This window comes from Callithrix jacchus, chromosome 2 (genome assembly GCF_049354715.1).
Source record: "Callithrix jacchus isolate 240 chromosome 2, calJac240_pri, whole genome shotgun sequence".
Classification (NCBI taxonomy): domain Eukaryota; kingdom Metazoa; phylum Chordata; class Mammalia; order Primates; family Cebidae; genus Callithrix; species Callithrix jacchus.
This window is the reverse complement of record NC_133503.1, coordinates 69,182,123-69,202,372: the sequence shown is the minus strand read 5'-3', so window position 1 is coordinate 69,202,372 and position 20,250 is coordinate 69,182,123. Positions and strand designations below refer to the sequence as shown.

The 20,250-nt window shown below is 41.7% G+C and overlaps 1 protein-coding gene and 1 pseudogene across 15 annotated transcripts in view; one reads left to right on the top strand and one right to left on the bottom strand.

Moving 5' to 3' along the window:
• The window catches only part of UIMC1 (ubiquitin interaction motif containing 1), a 177,608-nt gene that overhangs the window by 110,760 nt on the left and 46,598 nt on the right, over positions 1 to 20,250 (bottom strand). For 12 of the 15 annotated variants that reach the window (XM_078364667.1, XM_078364662.1, XM_008990253.4 and 9 more), the window contains exon 3: positions 1,471 to 1,555. The exons of the other annotated variants lie outside the window; for them this stretch is intronic. In XM_078364667.1, coding sequence (XP_078220793.1) covers positions 1,471 to 1,555 — 85 coding nt within the window. The remainder of the gene's footprint in view (positions 1 to 1,470; positions 1,556 to 20,250) is intronic. 15 annotated transcript variants of the gene reach the window in all.
• LOC100408965 (mitochondrial fission 1 protein pseudogene) lies at positions 9,838 to 10,366 on the top strand (annotated as a pseudogene).

Here is a 20,250-nt window from a genome sequence, read left to right as displayed (position 1 = left end):
ATTATTTGCTTTTTTTTTTGAGACGGAGTTTCACTCGTTACCCAGGCTGGAGTGCAATGGCGCAATCTTGGCTCACTGCAACCTCCGCCTCCTGGGTTCAGGCAATTCTCCTGCCTCAGCCTCCTGAGTAGCTGAGATTACAGGCATGCACCACCATGCCCAGCTAATTTTGTGTACTTTTAGTAGAGACAGGGTTTCACCATGTTGACCAGGATGGCCTCGATCTCTTGACCTCGTGATCCACCCACCTCGGCCTCCCAAAGTGCTGGGATTACAGGCATGAGCCACCGTGCCCAGCCTTGATTAAATTATTATAATTTCAACTAGTAAAACTGAAAAGTTAACTGAAATAACATTTCATTTCTCATTAAAATGCAAAAGTATAGGCCAGGCACAGTGGCTCACACCTGTAATCCCAGCACTTTGGGGGGCTGAAGTGGGAGGATCACCAGAGGTCAGGAGTTCAAGACTAGCCTGGCCATGATGGTGAAACTCCATCTCTACTAAAAATACAAAAATTAGGCATGGTAGCGTGCACCTGTAATCCCAGCTACTCAGAAGGCTGAGGCAGGAGAATTGCTCGAACCGGGGAGGCAGAGGTTGCAGTGAGCCAGTATCGTGCCACTGCACTCTAGCCTGGGCAACAGAGTGAGACTCTGTCTCAAAAAAGAGCAAAAGTATGGTAACAATTATTACCTTCAAAATTTAGTAATGAAGACAGAAGAGAATGCAAAACCTCAAACAAAAAATTCTAATGGCAAAAATAGTAATAGGTATGATTATTTGAGCCTCTATTAAATGACTTTCTAAGTAACTGTTATTATCTGCATTTTATTGATGAGGAAACAGAGGTAAGCTAAAAGCAGTGACTTGCCTAAGATCCACACAGTAAGGGGTTAAAGCAAGAACTCAAACCCAAGTGTACCTAACTCTGAAAGCCACATCTTTTATTTCAACACTCTGCCTCTAATAAGTCAACTGTATAAGCTATGGGTAACTGTATAGGCAATTCCTGAAAAAAATAAATTTTTGGGGGTGGGGGGACAGAGCCTCACTCTGTCTTCCAGGCTAGAGTGCAGTGGCACGATCTCAGCTCACTGCAACCTTCTCCTCCCAGAGAATAAAGCAATTCTGATGCCTCAGCCTCCTGAGTAGCTGGGACTACAGATGTGCACCACCACACCCAGCTATTTTGTATTTTTAGTAGAGACAGGGTTTCACCATGTTGACCAGGTTGGTCTTGAACTCCTGACCTCAAGTGATCCACCCACTTCAGCCTCCCAAAGTGCTGGGATTACAGGCGTGCATGACCGTGCCTGCTAACTCCTAAAAATTTTAATGACATCCAGTATAAACAGAAAACACATACAGTCTCATTCAAAGAATTCTTCTTTTCCTAAGGAAGAAACTAGTATCAGTTCTGTGACCGTTACAATTCCCAAACCATTCTAAACAAAAATGAAAACATACGCGCAATTTTTCTTTTGGCCAAATACTTTGTTCTATTTGACTGTTTTGTCTTCATTTTCTGCAATTCATTCTCCTCCTTTGGTTCCTGTTGCAAAACAAGAAATATGATCAGTGTGGCTGCCATTAAAAGCAGTAATTTCTCTCTCTTCTACCTCCTTTATGGCTAAATAAAGGTCTCTGAGGAATCGGTGACTGTTATAAATATGCACATAAAACATTAGAAGATCATTTTCAATATAAAAAGGAAAACATAAGATCTAGAACCAATAAAAGCCATAAAAACAAAAATGTGTCATATATTGGCATTAATATCTGTCATATAAACAGTCACAGAAAAACTAGTCTATCTCTGAAATACCAGTAAGCATCACCTAAGATCAGAGGAGCTTGACTGAAGATGTTAAAAATAATAATGTTTAAACTTAGTGTGTATTCATTTATTTTAAATCACTCTTTGGACACTCGTTAGTAAAGAAAAAGAAAAAGAGGAAAAATGAAAAAATCTTATAGAAACAAAAAACAACCAAATACGCCAACCCTACACCCCACCTTAAAATTTAATAAGAAACACAAAATAATCAAGAAAACAAAACATAAAATAGAGAAAGAAATAAAAGGCCAGTTACGGTGGCTCATGCCTGTAATCCCAGCACTTTCGAAGGCTAAAGTGGGAGAATTGCTTGAGGCCAGTTCAAAACCAGCCTGGGCAATGTAGAGAGACCCTGTCCTTACCAAAAACAATAACTTTTTTTAATTAAAAAAATATTTTTTTAAATTAGCCAGGCATGGTCCTAGCAACTCAGGAGGCTGGAGCAGGATCACTTGAGCCCAGGACTTCAAGGCTGCAGTAAGCTATGATCACACCACTGTACTCCAGCCTGGGAGACAAAGCAACATCCCATCTCTAAAAATAAATAAATAAAATTAAAATTAAAATAAGCAGAGGATTTGAACAGAATTTCTCTGAAGAAGAACATGATACAGAAATGTCCAAGAAGTATATGAAAAGACACCCAACATCATTAGTTAGCAGGGAAATACAAGTCAAAACCACAATAAGGTATCACTTCACACCCACTAGGAGAATTAACATAATTTTTGTTGGAGGAAGATCCAAGATGGCCCTTTAGGAGCAACTCAGGATTGCAGCTCCCAGTGAAAGCACAGAGGGTGAGTGGACACCGCATTTCCAGATGGATCCTTATTGCCCACAGACCAGGAGATCCCCAGGCGGAGGAGCCCCATGGGTCGGCAGCAGCTGTTTTGGCCGGCGTGGCTGTTTTGCCAGCGCCCCAGTGCAGCGCCTCTCCGTACAAAATACACTGGTCTGGTTGCTCTTTTAAGCTGGCAATTGGAGCTCTGAGAAGGCAGATTCGCCCATTCATCTGATTAAACAGGGGTCTGAAACAGGGAGCCAGGCCAGGAGATTCCCGGGCAGCACCGTTCTTTCAGCTGGTGCAGTGGGTTGCCGCACGGGAAATCACACAGATCCCAGCGCCCTTTCAGCAGGCGACTGGAACACCTGGGAAAGAGTCAACCGTTCAACTTAAAAAAAAAAAAGGCTCTGAGGCAGGAAGCCAGGTGATCAGGCTCAGCGGGTCCCACCCCCACAAAAACAAACAAACAAAAAAACAGCAATTGGAAACACTCGGGATTGAGAGTTTAACGGCAAGCATAGCTGAACCCGGGAAGGTCCAGCTCTGTGGGGGAGGGACATCCGCCATTACCAAGGCACTCCACCCCTATGGAGGTAGTCCACCATTCCTGAGGCAGCCTGCCATTGCCGAGGCAACCCACCATAGCAGAGAGAGTCCGCCATTAAAAGGTGGGCCACCGTTGCCCAGGCAGTTCTAACCACACCCATATAAACAGGACTGCAGGGAAGTTCACATAGCAGCAGGGCAGAGCCCATAGCAGCTCAGCAAGCCTGTGCAGGCAGACAATGACTAGGCTGCCTCCTTGCTGGGCAGGGCAGCCCTGAAAAAAAAAGGCAGCAGCACAACAGATACTCACAAATAAAGCCCTTATTCCCCGGGACAGAGCACCTGAAAAAAAAGGGGGGTTTATGAGTTCTGCTGCAGCAGACTTAAATGTACCTGACTAGCAGCTCTGAATGAACAACAGAGCTCACAGCTCAGCACTTGAGCTCCTATAAAGAACAGACTGTCTCCTCAAGGAGCTCCCCGACCCCCATATATCCAAAGAGTCACCTCAAAAAGGACTAATCAGACTGACATTTGGCGGGCATCATTCTGGGACAAAGATAGCAGAAGAAGAAACTAGTAGCAACCCTTACTATTCTGCAGCTGCTACAGGTGATCCCCAGGCAAGCAGAGCTTGGAGTGGACCTCAGCAGTCCTACAGCAGAGGGGCCTGACTGGTAGAAGAAAAACTAAAAAACAGAAATAACTTCATCATCAACAATCTGGACGTCCACTCAGAGACCCAATCGAATAATCAGTAACTACACAGATGACAGGTGGATAAATCCACAAAGATGGGAAGAAACCAGTGCGAAAAGGAGGAAAATACCCGAAACCAGAACACCTCTCCTCCTACAAGAGATCACAACTCCTCACCAGCAAGGGAACAAAGCTGGATGGAGAATGAGTGTGATGAAATGACGGAATCAGACTTCAGAAGGTAGGTAATGAGAAACTTCTGTGGGCTAAAAGAACATGTTCTAACTCAATGCAAAGAAACTAAGAACCTTGAAAAAAGATTTGACGAAATGATAACAAGAATGGACAACTTAGAGAGGAATATGAGTGAATTGATGGAGCTGAAAAACACAACAGGAGAACTTCCCAAAACATGCACAAGTTTCAACAGCCAAATTGACCAAGCAGAAGAAAGGATATCAGAGATCAAAGATCAACTCAATGAAATAAAACGAGAAGGCAAGATTAGATAAAAAAGCGCAACAAGGAATGAACAAAGTCTCCAAGAAATGTGGGACTATGTGAAGAGACCTAATCTACATTTGATAGGTGTACCAGAATGTGACGAAGAGAATGAATCCAAGCTGGAAAATACTCTTCAGGATATTATCCAGGAAAACGTCCCCAACATAGCAAGGCAGGCCAATATTCAAGTCCAGCAAATACAGAGAACACCACAAAGATAGTCCTCAAGAAGAGCAACCCCAAAACACATTATCGTCAGATTCACCAGGGTTGAAATGAAGTCCAGAAAATGCTAAAGACAGCCAGAGAGAAAGGTTGGGTCACCCACAAAGGGAAGCCCAACAGACTCACAGCAGATCTCTCGGCAGAAACCCTACAAGCCAGAAGAGAGTGGGGGCCAATATTCAACAACCTTAAAGAAAAGAACTTCCACCCCAGAATTTCATATCCAGCCAAACTAAGCTTCATAAGTGAAGGAAAAATAAAATCCTTTGTGAACAAGCAAGTACTCAGAGATTTTGTCACCACCAGGCCTGCTTTACAAGAGCTCTTGAAAGAGGCACTACACATAGAAATTTTGGAGTGGCAGTACCAGCCACTCCAAAAACATACCAAATAGTAAAGAGCATCAACAAAATGAAGAATCTGCATCAACTAACGGGCAAAACAGCCAGCTAGCATCAAAATGACAGGATCAAATTCACACATAACAATATTAACCCTAAATGTAAATGGGGCTAAATGCACCAATCAAAAGATGCAGGCTGGCAAATTCGATAAAAAGCCAAAACCCATTGGTGTGCTGTATCCAGGAAACCCATCTCACATGCAAGGATACATGAAGCCTCAAAATAAAGGGATGGAGTAAGACTTACCAAGCAAATGGAGAGAAAAAAAAAAAAACAGGAGTTGCAATTCTTGTCTCTGATAAAATAGACTTTAAAGCAACAAAGATCAAAAGAGAAAAAGAAGGACATTACATAGTAGTAAAAAAATCAATACAACAAGAAGAGCTAACGATCCTAAATATAAACAAACCCAATACAGGAGCAGCCAGATACATAAAGCAAGTTCTTAATGACTTACAAAGAGACTTAGACTCCCACACAATAATAGTGGGAGACACACTCCACTGTCAATATTAGACAGATCAACCAGACAGAAAATTAACAAGAATATCCAGGACTTGAACTCAGACCTGGAACAAGCAAACCCGACAGACATTTACAGAACTCTCCACCCCAAATCCACAGAATATACATTCTTCTCAGCACATCACACCTACTCAAAAATTGATGACATAATTGGAAGTAAATCACTCCTCAGCAAATGCAAAAGAATGGAAATCATAACAGTCTCTCAGACCACAGTGCAATCAAGTTAGAACTCAGAATTCAGAAACTAACTCAGAACCGCACAGCTTCATGGAAACTGAACAACAGGATCTTGAATGTTGACTGGATAAACAATGAAATGAAGACAGAAATAAAGAAGTTCTTCGAAACCAACGAGAACGAAGACACAATATACCAGAATCTCTGGGACATATTTAAAGCAGTGTCTAGAGGAAAATATGTAGCAATAAATGCCCACATGAGAAGACAGGAGAGATCCAAAATTGACACCCTATCGTCAAAATTGAAAGAGCTAGAGGAGCAACATCAAAAAAACTCAAAACCTAACAGAAGACAAGAAATAACTAAGATCAGAGCTGAACTGAAGGAGATAGAGACACGAAAAACCCTTCAAAAAATCAATAAATCCGGGAGCTGGTTTTTCAAAAAGATCAACAAAATAGACAGCCCACTAGCCAGATTAATAAAAAAGAAAAGAGAGTACAACCAAATAGATGCAATAAAAAACAATAAAGGGGAAATCACCACAGATTCCACAGAAATTCAAACCATCATCAGAGAATATTACAAACAACTCTATGCACAAAAACTAGTAAACCTGGAAGAAATGGATAAATTCCTGGACACTTGCGTCCTCCCAAGCCTAAACCAGGAAGAAGTTGAAACCATGAATAGACTAATAACAAGATCTGAAGTTGAGGCAGCAATTAAGAGCCTACCACACACAAAAAAGTCCAGGTCCAGAAGGGTTCACAGCCGAATTCTACCAGACACACACAGAGGAACTGTTACCATTCCTTCTGAAACTATTCCAAATAAACCAAAAACAGGGAATCCTTCCCAAATCATTTTATGAGACCAACATCATCCTGATACCAAAACCTGGCAGAGACTCAACTAGAAAAGAAAACTTCAGGCCAATATCCATGATGAACATAGATGCAAAAATCTTCAATAAAATACTGGCAAGCTGATTGCAACAGCACATCAAAAAGCTTTTCCACCATGATCAAGTAGGATTCATCCCGGGAATGCAAAGCTGGTTCAACATACGCAAGTCTATAAATGTAATTCACCATATAAACAGAACCAAAAACAAAAACCACATGATTATCTCAATTGATCCAAAGAAGGCCTTTGACAAAATTCAACAGCCCTTTATGCTAAAAACTCTCAATAAACTCGGTATCAATGGAACGTATCTCAAAATAATAAAAGCTATTTACGACAAACCAACAGCCAGTATCATACTGAATGGGCAACAACTGGAAGCACTCCCTTTGAAATCCGGCACTAGACAAGGATGCCCTCTCTCACCACTCCCATTCAATATAGTACTGGAAGTTCTAGCCAGAGCAATCAGGCAAGAAAAAGAAATAAAGGGTATTCAAACAGGAAAGGAGGAAGTCAAACTGTCTCTATTTGCAGACGACATGATAGTAAATCTAGAAGACCCCATCGTCTCAGCCCAAAAACTCCTGAAGCTGATAAGCAACTTCAGCAAAGTCTCAGGGTACAAAATCAATGTGCAAAAATCACAAGCATTCCTATACACCAATAACAGACTTAAAGAGAGCCAAATCAAGAACGAACTGCCATTCACAATTGCTACAAAGAGAATAAAATACCTAGGAATACAACTCACAAGGAACGTAAAGAACCTCTTCAAGGAGAACTACAAACCACTGCTCAATGAAATAAGAGAGGACACAAACAGATGGAGAAACATTCCATGTTCATGGTTAGGAAGAATCAATATCGTGAAAATGGCCATATTGCCCAAACTAATTTACAGATTCAATGCTATCCCCATCAAGCTACCAATGACCTTCTTCACAGAACTGGAAAAAACCACCTTAAACTTCATATGGAACCAAAAGAGAGCCTGCAAAGCCACGTCAATTCTAAGTAAAAAGAACACAGCAGGAGGCATCACACTACCAGGCTTCAAACTATACTACAAGGCTACAGTAGTCAAAACAGCAATGGTACTGATAACAAAACAGAGATAGAGACCAATGGAACAGAACAGAGGCAGCGGAGGCAACACAACATATCTACAACCATATGATCTTTGATAAACCTGACAAAAACAAGCAATGGGGAAAGGATTCCCCATTGGTGTTGGGAAAACTGGCTAGCTATGTGCAGAAAGCAGAAACTGGACCCCTTCCTGACACCTTACACTAAAATTAACTCCAGAGGGATTAACGACTTAAACATAAGACCTAACACCATAAAAACCCTAGAAGAAAATCTAGGCAAAACCATTCAGGACATAGGAGTAGGCAAGGACTGCATGACCAAAACACCAAAAGCATTGGCAACAAAAGCCAAAATAGACAAATGGGACCTAATCAAACTCCACAGCTTCTGCACGGCAAAAGAAACAGTTACTAGAGTGAATCAGCAACCAACAGAATGGGAAAAATTTTTTGCAGTTTACCCACCTGACAAAGAACTGATATCCAGAATTTACAAAGAACTAAAACAGATTTACAAGAAAAAAACAAACAAGCCCATTCAAAAGTGGGCAAAGGATATGAATAGACACTTTACAAAAGAAGACATACATGAGGCCAACAAACATATGAAAAAATGCTCATCATCACTGGTCATAAGAGAAATGCAAATCAAAACTACATTGAGATACCATCTCACGCCAGTTAGAATGGCGATCATTAAAAAATCTGGAGACAACAGATGCTGGAGAGGATGTGGAGAAATAGGAACACTTTTACACTGCTGGTGGGAGTGTAAATTAGTTCAACCATTGTGGAAGACAGTGTGGCGATTCCTCAAGGACCTAGAAATAGAAAATCCATTTGACCCAGCAATCCCATTGCTGGGTATATATCAAAGGACTATAAATCGTTCTACTATAAGGACACATGCACACAAATGTTCATTGCAGCACTATTTACAATAGCAAAGACCTGGAATCAATCCAAATGCCCATCGATGATAGACTGAACAGGGAAAATGCGGCACATATACACCATGGAATATTATGCAGCAATCAAAAACGATGAGTTCATGTCCTTTGGAGGGACAGAGATGAACCTGGAGAACATCATTCTCAGCAAACTGACACAAGAACAGAAAATGGCCAGGCGCAGTGGCTCACGCCTGTAATTCCAGCACTTTGGGAGGCCAAGGCGGGTGGATCACAAGGTCAAGAGATCAAGACCATCCTGGTCAACATAGTGAAACCCCGTCTCTAATAAAAATACAAAAAATTAGTTGGGCATGGTGGTGCGTGCCTATAATCCCAGCTACTCAGGAGGCTGAGGCAGGAGAATTGCCTGAACCCAGGAGGCGGAGGTTGCGGTCAGCCAATATCGCACCATTGCACTCCAGCCTGGATAATAAGAATGAAACTCTGTCTCAAAAAAGAAAAAAAAAAAAAAGAACAGAAAATGAAATACCGCATATTCTCACTCATAGGTGGGTGTTGAACAATGAGAACACATGGACACAGGGAGGGGAGTACTACACACTGGGGTCTGTTAGGGGGAATGGGGAGGGACAGCGGCGGGGTGGGGAGTTGGGGAGAGACAGCATGGGGAGAAATGCCAGATATAGGTGAAGGGGAGGAAGGCAGCAAATCCCACTGCCACGTGTGTACCTATGCAACTATCTTGCATGTTCTTCACATGTACCTCAAAACCTAAAACGCAATAAAAATATATATACATATATTTATATATATAAATAAAACCAGATTTATTCCCTCCCCCCTAAAAATAATAATTTTTGTTTCAAATCAGAAAATAAGCACTGGCACAGATTAGAAAAAATAGAAACCTAGTACACTGTTGGTGGGAATATAAAACAGTGCCGCCACTGTGGAAAAAAAAAGATGAGGTACTGATACACACTACAAAATGAATGCACCTTGAAAATATATAATTGAAAAAACCCAGGCAAAAGGCCACATATACTATATGATTACATTTATAAGACATGCCCAAAATGGGCACATCCATACAGAAAGTAGATTAGTGGTTGTCAAGGGCTAGAGGTTTGGGGGGAAATGGAGAGAAACTGCTAATGTAAATGGGTTTCTTCTGAGGGTAATGAAAATGTTCTAGACCCCTGCTACTGGGCCATGGAGACTGTAGCACAGTATAGTGTGGGGTGAGGCTCTCAGGAGCAGTGGCCATGGACGTTGTGCTGAACAAGTTGGTATCTGTGGATGACCTACTAAAGTCTGAAACGAAATTTCAGTCTGAGAAGGCAGCAGGCTCGGTGTCCAAGAGCACGCAGTCTGAGTACACCTGATGCTGACCAACTATAATGACGACATCTGTAAAGGCATCAAGCTGCTTGAGGAGCTGCTGCCCAAAGGGAACAAAGAAGAGAAGCAGGATTATGTCTTCTACCTGACTGTGGGGAACTACCAACTCAAGAAATATGAAAAGGCCCTAAAGTATATTCAAGAACTGCTACAGACAGAGCCCCAGAACACCAAGGCCAAGGAACTAGAACCGTTTCACAGGCAAGGTCATGAAGAAAGATAAACTAGTGGGCATGGCCATCATTAGAGGCATGGCCATCATTGGAGGCATGGCCCTGGGCGTGGCAGGACTGGCTGGATTAATCAGACTCGCAGTTTCCAAATCCAAATCATGAAAGAGATACAGGAGCCCATGAAGGATATTCCAAGAGGGGCCTAACCATCCTCACTGTTCCTTCCCTATTCTCCCCATACCCTTGTCACTGTCCTCTGTGGCCTTCAACTGCCACTCTCTTAAGACCTGTCCTTCAGCACCAAATCATGTACTCTGAGATGAGTGTAAATAAAACCGGGCTGTGGCTTGGGGATGGGGGATGGAAAATGTTCTAAAATTAACTGTGGGTCGGGCATGGTGGCTCACTCCTGTAATCCCAGCACTTTGGGAGGCCCAGGCAGGTGGATCACCTGAGGTCAGGAGTTCAAGACCAGCCTGGCCAACATGGTGAAACCCCAACTCTACTAAAAATACAAAAATTACCCAGGTATGGTGGCTCATGCCTGTAATCCCAGCTACTTGGGAGGTTGAAGCATAAGAATCACTTGAACCCAGGAGGCAGAGGTTGCAGTAAGCCAAGATCGTGTCACTGTACCATAACCTGGGCAACAGAGCAAGACTGTGTCTCTCTCAAAAAAAAAAAAGAAATGCAGACAAATCTACAACTATGGTCAAAGACTTCAATAACCTCCTCAATCAACTATTTGCAGAATAGACAGAAAATCAATAAATATAAAGTAGATTTGGGCCAGGAACGGTGGCTCATGCCTGTAATTCCAGCACTTTGGGAGGCTGACGTGGGCAGATCACAAGGTCAGGAGATCAAGACCATCCTGGCCAACATGGTGAAACCTCGTCTCTACTAAAAATACAAACAACTTAGCTGGGCGTGGTGGCAAATGCCTATAGTTCCAGCTACTCGGGAGGCAGAGGCAGGAGAATCGCTTGAACCCAGCAAGGTGGAGATTGCAGTAAGCCGAGATTGAGCCACTGACCTACAGTGAAAGACTTAGTCTCAAAATATATATATACATAGATAGATAGATACAATACTATCATCAAACTTCATCAGATTGACATTTACAGAAATCAGTATCCAAAATGTACATTCTTCTCAAGTACACATAGAATATTCTGGGCCATAAAACAAGTTTCACTCAATTTAAAAATGATTCAAATCATATAAAATACATATGATTAATGGAATTACATTAGAAATCAGTAATAATTGATGGGTGCAGTGGCTCATGCCTATAATCCTAGCATTCTGGGAGCCCGAGACGGGCGGATCACCTGAGGTCAGGAGCTCGAGACCAGCCTGGTTAACATGGTAAATCCCTGTTTCTGTTTTTTTTTTTGAGACGGAGTTTCACTCTTGTTGCCCAGGCTGGAGTGCAATGGCGCGATCTTGGTTCACCGCAACCTCCGCCTCCTGGGTTCAGGCAATTCTCCTGCCTCAGCCTTCTGAGTAGCTGGGATTACAGGCATGCACCACCATGCCCAGCTAATTTTTTGTATTTTTAGTAGAGACGGGGTTTCACCACGTTGACCAGGATGGTCTCGATCTCTTGACCTAGTGATCCACCCACCTTGGCCTCCCAAAGTGCTGGGATTACAGGCTTGAGCCACCGTGCCCGGCCGTAAATCCCTATTTCTACTAAAAATACAATAAATTAGCCAGACACGGTGGCTCATGCCTGTAATCCCAGCTACTCAGGGGGCTGAGGCAGGAGAATCACTTGAACCCAGGAGGTGGAGGTTGCAGTGAGCCGAGATCACACCATTGCCCTCCAGCTTGGATAAGAGAAAGGAAGGAAGGTAGGAAGGGAGGGAGGGAGGGAGGGGGGAAAGACAGAAAGAGAGAAAGAGAGAGAGAGAGAGAGATGAAAGGAAAGGAAAGGAAAGGAAAGGAAAGGAAAGGAAAGGAAAGGAAAGGAAAGGAAAGGAAAGGAAAGGAAAACGGAAAAAGGAAGAAAGAAATCAGGAATAATTGAATTAAAATGAAAACAATATATAAGAATTTGTCCAGCCTGGGCAACATGGCACAACCCTGTCTCTAAAAATACAAAAATCAGCCAGGCATAGTGGCACAGACCTGTAATCCCAACTACTCAAGAGGCTAAGGCACAACAATCACTTGAAATTGGGAGGCAAAGTTTGCAGTGGGCCGAGATTGTTCCACTGCACTCCAGCCTGGGCAACAGAGTGAGACTGTCTCAAAAAAAATTTTTTTTATTTTATTTTAAAAAGAAAATGCTAAAGGAGGTTCTTCAAGCTAAAAGAAAACCAAAAGTTGGGTCTGTATAAAGATCCATAAAATTGATAAACCTCTAGCCATAATGACAACAGAAAAGAGTAATACCAGGAATGAAACAAAATAATAACAACAGACTCTCAGATAATAAGGAAATACCTCAAAAACTCTATGTACATAAATTTTTTTTTTAAGGCAGAGTCTCGCTCTGTTGCCCAGGCTGCAGTGCAGTGGTGCAATCTCAGCTCACTATAACCTCCACTTCCTGGGTTCAAGGGATTCTACTGCCTCAGCCTTCTGAATAGCTGGGATTACAGGCATGTACCACCACACCTGGCTAATTTTTGTATATTTGGTAGAGATGGGGTTTCATGTGTTGGCCAGGATGGTCTCTAACTCCTGAACTCAGGCAATCCACCAGCCTGGGCCTCCCGAAGTGCTAGGATTACAGGTGTGAGCCACCATGACCAGCCTCTATATACATAAATTTAAGACCTGAGAAATGAGAAAATTTCTTGAAAGACAAACTACTAGCATTACTTACGGAGAAATAGATAATCAGAATAGTCCCTGTATCTGTTAAAGACATTTCATCCGTGCTTTAAAACCTCCAAAACCATGAGTTACACACTCCAGAGTTTAACTGTAATGCTATCTCTAACATAATAACAAGAACTTTGTAGGAAAAGTCATCATTTTAAAAAATCACACCTACTTTCTAGTCTCAGTAGATACCAAATACACAAACACTGTTATAGAACACAGGTGACAATGTCTTCTAAAAACAAGTCAATTCGCTGGGTGTGGTGGTACATGCCTGCCATTCCTAGCTACTAGGGAGGCTGAGGCAAGAGGACTGTTGGAGCCCTGGAGTTTGAGGCTGCAGTGAGCTATAAGTGCACTACTGCACTCCAGCCTAGGTAACAGAGTGAGAGCCGCATCAATCAATCAATCAAACAAATCGAGACATAGTCTAACACAAAAGACTTCTGTATGCTATTAGAGAACAAAAGTCTTGGAATAGTTTAAATGATGAAATAGTAAAACTTCTAGATTATTTCTATGGTTACAGAGACCAAGAGATAGAACAATTAGAGTTGAGGTTGTTCAACAATTCTAGAACAATTTGTTTAACCAGTTGAAGCAAGTTTAAAAAAAAAAAATCTTGGCCAGGGATAATGGTTCATGCTTGTAATCCCAGAACTTTGGGAGGATCACTTGAAGCCAGGAATTCAAGACAGCCTGGGCAACATGGTGAGACCCTGTTGAAAGAAAAAAGAGAGAAAAAGAGGGAGGAAGGGGAGGAAGGGAAGTGACAGAGGGGAGGGAAGGGAGGAGAGAAGGGGAGGAGAGGGGAAGCGAGGAGAGGGGAGGGGAGGGGCGGGAGGGGCAGGAGGGCAGGAGGGGAGGGGCAGGAGGGCAGGAGGGGAGGAGGGGAGAAAGGAAAGAGGGGAGTAAAGGGAAGGAGGGGAAAAAGGGAGGGAGGGAGAGATGAGGAGGGGAGGTAGTAAGAGGGGAGGGAGAGAAAGGGAAGGAGGGGAAGAGTGGAGGGAAAGAGGGCAGGCAGGTGGGCAGGCAGACGGGCTGTGCCTAAGCAAAAACTGAGGGAAAATATGCTTCTAGGTCTATAGGTGATTTTAATTTTAAGAGCAAATAGTGATATCTAAGCTATCTTTCATAAAGGGGTGGGCAGATAATGAAAACAAAACAAATATTGGGAGGTTCAGGAAACGATTCTCTAGAAAACAGAGATAAAATGGCAGAAAACAATAATTCTAGCCAGAAAAGTAATGACTTTTACTCCACCAAAATACTTCAAAGTAACAACTGAGAATCCTGAAAAGGAAAAAATAAAGACTGAAAAAGACAAGAATAAATAAATCCAATTAACAAATTGGTCCCACGGACTGTTTTAGTACTGACTGAACTCAACTGGTTGCTGACCCTTGCAGGCATTTTCTTTCAGGAAATGAGACAGCTGTCCCAACTATTTTGTTGATATGGCATACTTAAATGTAGTGGCTACCAGCTTTTGAGATGAATGGTTTGAAAGAGTGAATTTCTATTTTTTACTAATACGCTATTACTGGAAACACTGTATAAATTTTAAAAGATTAGCTTGAATTTATAGCCGACTACATTTTTATCATAAAGAAGCTTTCTAAAATAAGAGTAATAACAGTTATCATACATTGCATACTATGTTCCAGGCACGTTATATACATTCCCTAATTCCTTTCAAAAACCTTATGAGAATTAATATCAATAACCCCATTTCTTTTTTTTATTGTTTGGAGACAGGGTCTGACTCTGTAGCCCAGGATGGAGGACAGTGGTATAATCACAACACACCGCATCCTCCACCTCTCCTACTCAAGCAATCCTCCCATCTAGCCTCACCAGTAGCTGGGACTACAGGCATGTACCACCATCTTTTTTATTTTTTGTACAGACAGGGTCTTGTTATGTTACCCAGGTTTATCTCAAACTCTTGGGCTCAAGCAATCTTCCTGCCTTGACTTCCCAAAGGGCTGGGATTACAGGTGTGAGCCACTAGCACCCAGCCAACCTCACTTGATAGATGAGAAAAGTGAGGCCCAAGTAGTATAAGGTCAGAAACAAAACCAGCTCTGACCAACTATAAGCTCCAGAGGTTCCTTTCTTTCCCTCTGGATTTTCTATTGTTGTTGTTTTATTTTGTTTGTTGTAACATGGAAAAATGTCAGAGAAGACAAGAGTTATTACCCACTGTTGGGAAAAGCAGCAAAGGGGAAAGGACTTACAGAGTACCTACATAAATTGGTTACGAGTAACATATAAACTGGGAACAACAAACCACGGCAAACTGCAGGAGGCCTCGGAGGGAGGCAAACTTCTCCATACCTCATGTTCCGGTACAGGGTGACCTAGGCTCTATTACCATAAATATTGTGCTCAAGCATGTAACACCCCTTTGTAGCACTATGACGTAGCCAGATTTGTAAGCTCCTTGTAAGGCCCAAGTTCCATCAGCTGCACATAGATAACAGGCTAAAGATAACCACATATTCTTGCTTTGTGAAATTCCCAAACCGCCACTGTTATCAATCTTTAATGACACACCAGTTCCAGCTTACTGATTCAGTTCTAGCTCACTGATTCACTCCACCATCACATCACCCTCTCCCCACCATCACTCCACCCTTACCCTATAGATCAAAGTGATTATAACCAATAAATAGTGTGGAGGATCAGAGCTTGGGGCCTTCTTTTCACTGTCTGCCTTCAAAGTAATAAGTGATGGCCCCCGGTCCCACTTTATCTCTTAATCTATCTTTTTCTCATTCCTTTGTTACCACCGAACTCAGGGTACCCACAAATGTGATGTGGGGCTGGTTGCCCACAATCCACATAGATCAGTTGGCTTTATTGCTTCCCAGACTCAAGACTATATTCTGAACATGTAGAATGACATCAGTTATCACATATTGAAGTAGCACTCTAAGAAATTTTACTTATATTATTCTAGGCCAGGCACAGTGGCTCATGCCTATAACCAGAGCACTTTGGGAGGCCTAGGTGGGTGGATCACTTAAAGTCAGAAGTTTGAGACCAGCCTGGCCAACATGACAAAACCCTGTCTCTACTAAAAATACAAAATTAGCCAGACATAGGGGTGCATGCCTGTAGTCCCAGCTACTTGGGAGGCTGAGACAGGAGAATCACTTGAACCTGGGAGGCAAAGGTTGTAGTGAACCAAGATAGTGACACTGTACTCCAGCCTGGGTGGCAGAGCAAAACTCTGTCTCAAAAAAGAAAGAAATTGTACTTATATTACTCTTAAGCCTTACAATAGTCCTCCAGAGTAAGCATTAGTGTTATCAATTAGAATGAAAAGTTCATAAAGGTCACAAGTAAACAGCAATTCCAATACAACAGCAGGGTTTACAAAAGCTCATGTTTGCTCTCCTAGGGACAAGGTGAGAATAAAAGAATGGGAGGATGAATCAACCCAAGTAACATTACTCAGCAGAAAAAAGTTAGGACGAATGAAGCCTTAACAATGTCAGGTTCATGCCATTACCTTTAGATTTTAAAAAAAGAAATAAAAAACAAAAACATGTTTTCCTGTCTGTAATGCTGGGCTGATGTGGGGAAAAAAAAGACATTTCCTGGCTTCTCCTACACCAGAAAACTAGAACATTTTCTTTAACAAATATTCAAATAAAATAATACCAAAGAGAAAAACCTAATGTGGGTTTTTTTTTTTTAAGATAGGATCTCATTATGTTGCCCAGGGTGGCCTTGAACTCCTGAGCTCAAGCAATCACCTGCCTCCAGGGTAAATGGGAATATAGGTGTGCCCAGCAAATGCAGATATTTTGAGAGTGCCCACTAGTACAGGCCAAGCATTATTGTTAGGTGTTCAAGATATAAAATTCCTGCCATCCAGGAAATAATGGTCCAATGATGAAAGCAGAAAAAAATATAGTGGCAATTGCAAAACAGTGTGACAACTAATACTACAGAAGAAAGAATGGGTTCTATGAAAGCACAAGAAATGGCCAAGTGGCCTAGTCTTAGAAGATCTACAAGGATACCCAGAGGAACTGACATCTAAGCTGAAGAATAAATTGGAAAACATTATAAGCAGTGCAAGGATCAGAAGACATATCAAATAATTCATTTGTTTTTCAACTCAGAAGGCCAAAAACAATGTATTCATGGCTAGGCACAGTGGCTCATGCCTATAATCCCAGCACTTTGGGAGGCTGAGGTGGTAGGATCACTTGAGGCCAAGAATTTGTGACCAGCCTGGGCAACATATCAAAACCTGTCTTTACAAAAAAAAAAAAAAAAATTGACTGGGCATGGTGGTGCACACCTATAGTCTCAGTTACTTGGGAGGCTGAGGCAGGAGGATCCAGGAGTTTGAGGCTGCAGTAAGCTATAAGCATACCACAACATTCCAGCCTGGGAAGGAGCAAAACCTGCACGATCTGCACATGTACCCCAGAATTTAGTGTATTATTAAAAAATAAAACTAAATAAAAAATTAAAAGAGAAAAACTCTGTCTCTAAAAAACAAAACAAAGGCCAGGCACGATGGCTCACACCTGTAATCCCAGTACTTTGGGAGGCCAAGGTGGGCAGATCACCGGAGGTCAGGAATTCAAGACCACCCTGGCCAACATGGCGAAAAACCCCTCCCTACTAAAAATACAAAAATTAGCCAGGAATGGTGGCAGGCACCTGTAATCTCAGCTACTCTGGAGGCTGAGGCAGGAAGAATCACTTGAACCCAGGAGGCGGAGGTTGCAGTGAGCTAAGAACACGCCATTACATTACAGTTTGGGCAACAAAGCGAGACTCCATCTCAAAAAAATAAAATAATAATAAATAACAAAACAAAAAACAAACAAATATGTTCCTAAGATGATCCAACTACTTTTTTCTATTCTAAAGCAAAAAAAAAGTCTTTTTAAAAAATATACGAAAGTACCAAGATACTACAAGAATATGAAATACATATTAAAAATCAATTGGTAGCCCAGTTTTATGGGAGATTTTTAGCAAACCTTATAAAACAAGTAACTCCTATGTTATTTAAATTGTGGTAGGACATAGCAAAAACTGGTGAGCTTTCCTTTTCTTTTATACCATAACCCCAATACCAATATCTGATCAAGGCCATAATACCCCCAAAAAAACTTTATAAAACCAATGGCACTAGGGGTACAGATGCAAAACTCCTAAATGATATATTAAGAAAATAAATTCAGTATTATTTTAATGTAACACATCATGACCAAGTATGATTTATTCCAGCAATGCAAAGATGTTCCAAGATTAGAAAATACTAACACAATATATTAGTTGATTAAAGGAAAAAAACTACTCCATCATCTTGTTAAAGGGCACTTGATTAAACATACTTCCTAAAACTACTACTAGTAAATAAGCAATTAAAAGATAGTTCCTTAACATAAAAACAGAAGTATGAAACAAATAGCAAAACACCAGAAGTAAAAGATGTGCTCTATCACTAGTATCAACCAACATTATTCTGGAAGCTACAGCCAACGCAATGAAAATGAAACAAAAAAAGGTGTAAGTGCTAGAAAGAGAAAAACATGACTGTTATTAGCAAAGATAAATGTCTACTCAAAATACCCAAGACCATCAACCGAACAATTATAAAAATGTGATAGATTAATGGAAGAAAAAATCCAGAAACACACCCATTTAAAAAAATTTTTTTATTATACTTTAAGTTCTGGGGTACATGTGCAGATCATGCAAGATTCTTACAAAGGTAAACACGTACCACGGCAGTTTGCTACATCCACCCCCCTCCATCATCTACATTAGGTATTTCTTCTAACATTATCCCTCCCCAATTCCTCCTGCTATCCCTCCCCTAGCTCCCCCACCCCGCAACAGGCCCTGGTGTGTGATGTTCCCCTCCCTGTGTCTATGTGTTCTCATTGTTCAACACCCACTTATGAGTGAGAACACGCAGTGTTTGGTTTTCTGTTCTTGGAAACACCCATTTATAAACAAGATTTTAATTTATGATGAAGGTAAAATTTCAAATATCTGGAGAATGAAGAGATTACTAAAAAATGTCGGTAGACATGTCTAATCGGCAATACTTAGTTTTTCAAAATATATGGACACTGTTTAGGGATACATGTTCATGTGGTAAAACTGTAAGGTGAAACATGGGAAGCCAAAATAAATAGTGGTTACCTTTAGAAAGGTGGAAAAGAGCTGGGCGCAGTGGCTTACACATGTAATCCCAGAACTTTGAAAGGCTGAGGCAGGCAGATTATCTGAGGTCAGGAGTTTGAGACCAGCGTGGACAACATAGTGAAACCCCATCTCTACTAAAAATACAAAAATTAGCTGGGCATGGTGGCGGGTGCCGGTAATCCCAGTTACTCGGGAAACTGAGGCAGAAGAATCACTTGAACCTGGGAGGAGGGGGCTGTAGTGAGATGAGATCGCACCGTTGCACTCCAGCCTGGGCAACAGAGCAAGACTGCATCTCAAAAAAAAAAAAAAAGAAAGAAAAGAATGCAAATTGGGGAGGGACACATTAAGAGAAAAGGGATTCTCAGGTCATAAGTGCAAGTGTTCACACTAATTTTTAAAACTATGCATTTATATTTTAGGCACATTCCTGCATGTATAACATATATGACATATGATAGATGTGCTGCTATAGAAAGGTCTCCATGAAATACTTTAATGGTTAATTTTAGGTATCGGTTTGACTGGAGTAAGAAATACCCAGAGAACTAGTAAGTATTATTTTCTGGTGTGTCTGTGCGGGTGTTTGCAGAAGACACTGGAGTGTAAGTCTGAGTGACTAAGTGGGGAAGATCAGCTCTCAATCTGGGTGAACACCATCCAATTAACTGGGGGGCTAGATAGAATAAAAACATAGGAGGCAAATTTGTCTCTCTCCTGGAGCTGGGACACATTATTCTTCTCCTACCCTTGGACATCAGAAATCCAGGTTCTCCAGGCCTTGGATTTCAGGTCTTACACTCAGCACCCCTATCCCCTTGTTCTCAGGCCTTTAGACTTGCACTGAGCCATACTACTGGCATCTCAGGGTATCCAGCTTGCAAACAGCCTATTGCGGGACTTCTCAACCTCCAAAATTACATGAGCCAATACACCTAATAAATCCCATCTGTCCAGTTCATCCTTCCATCCATCCATCCATCCATCCATCCATCCATCCATCCATCCTTCCATCC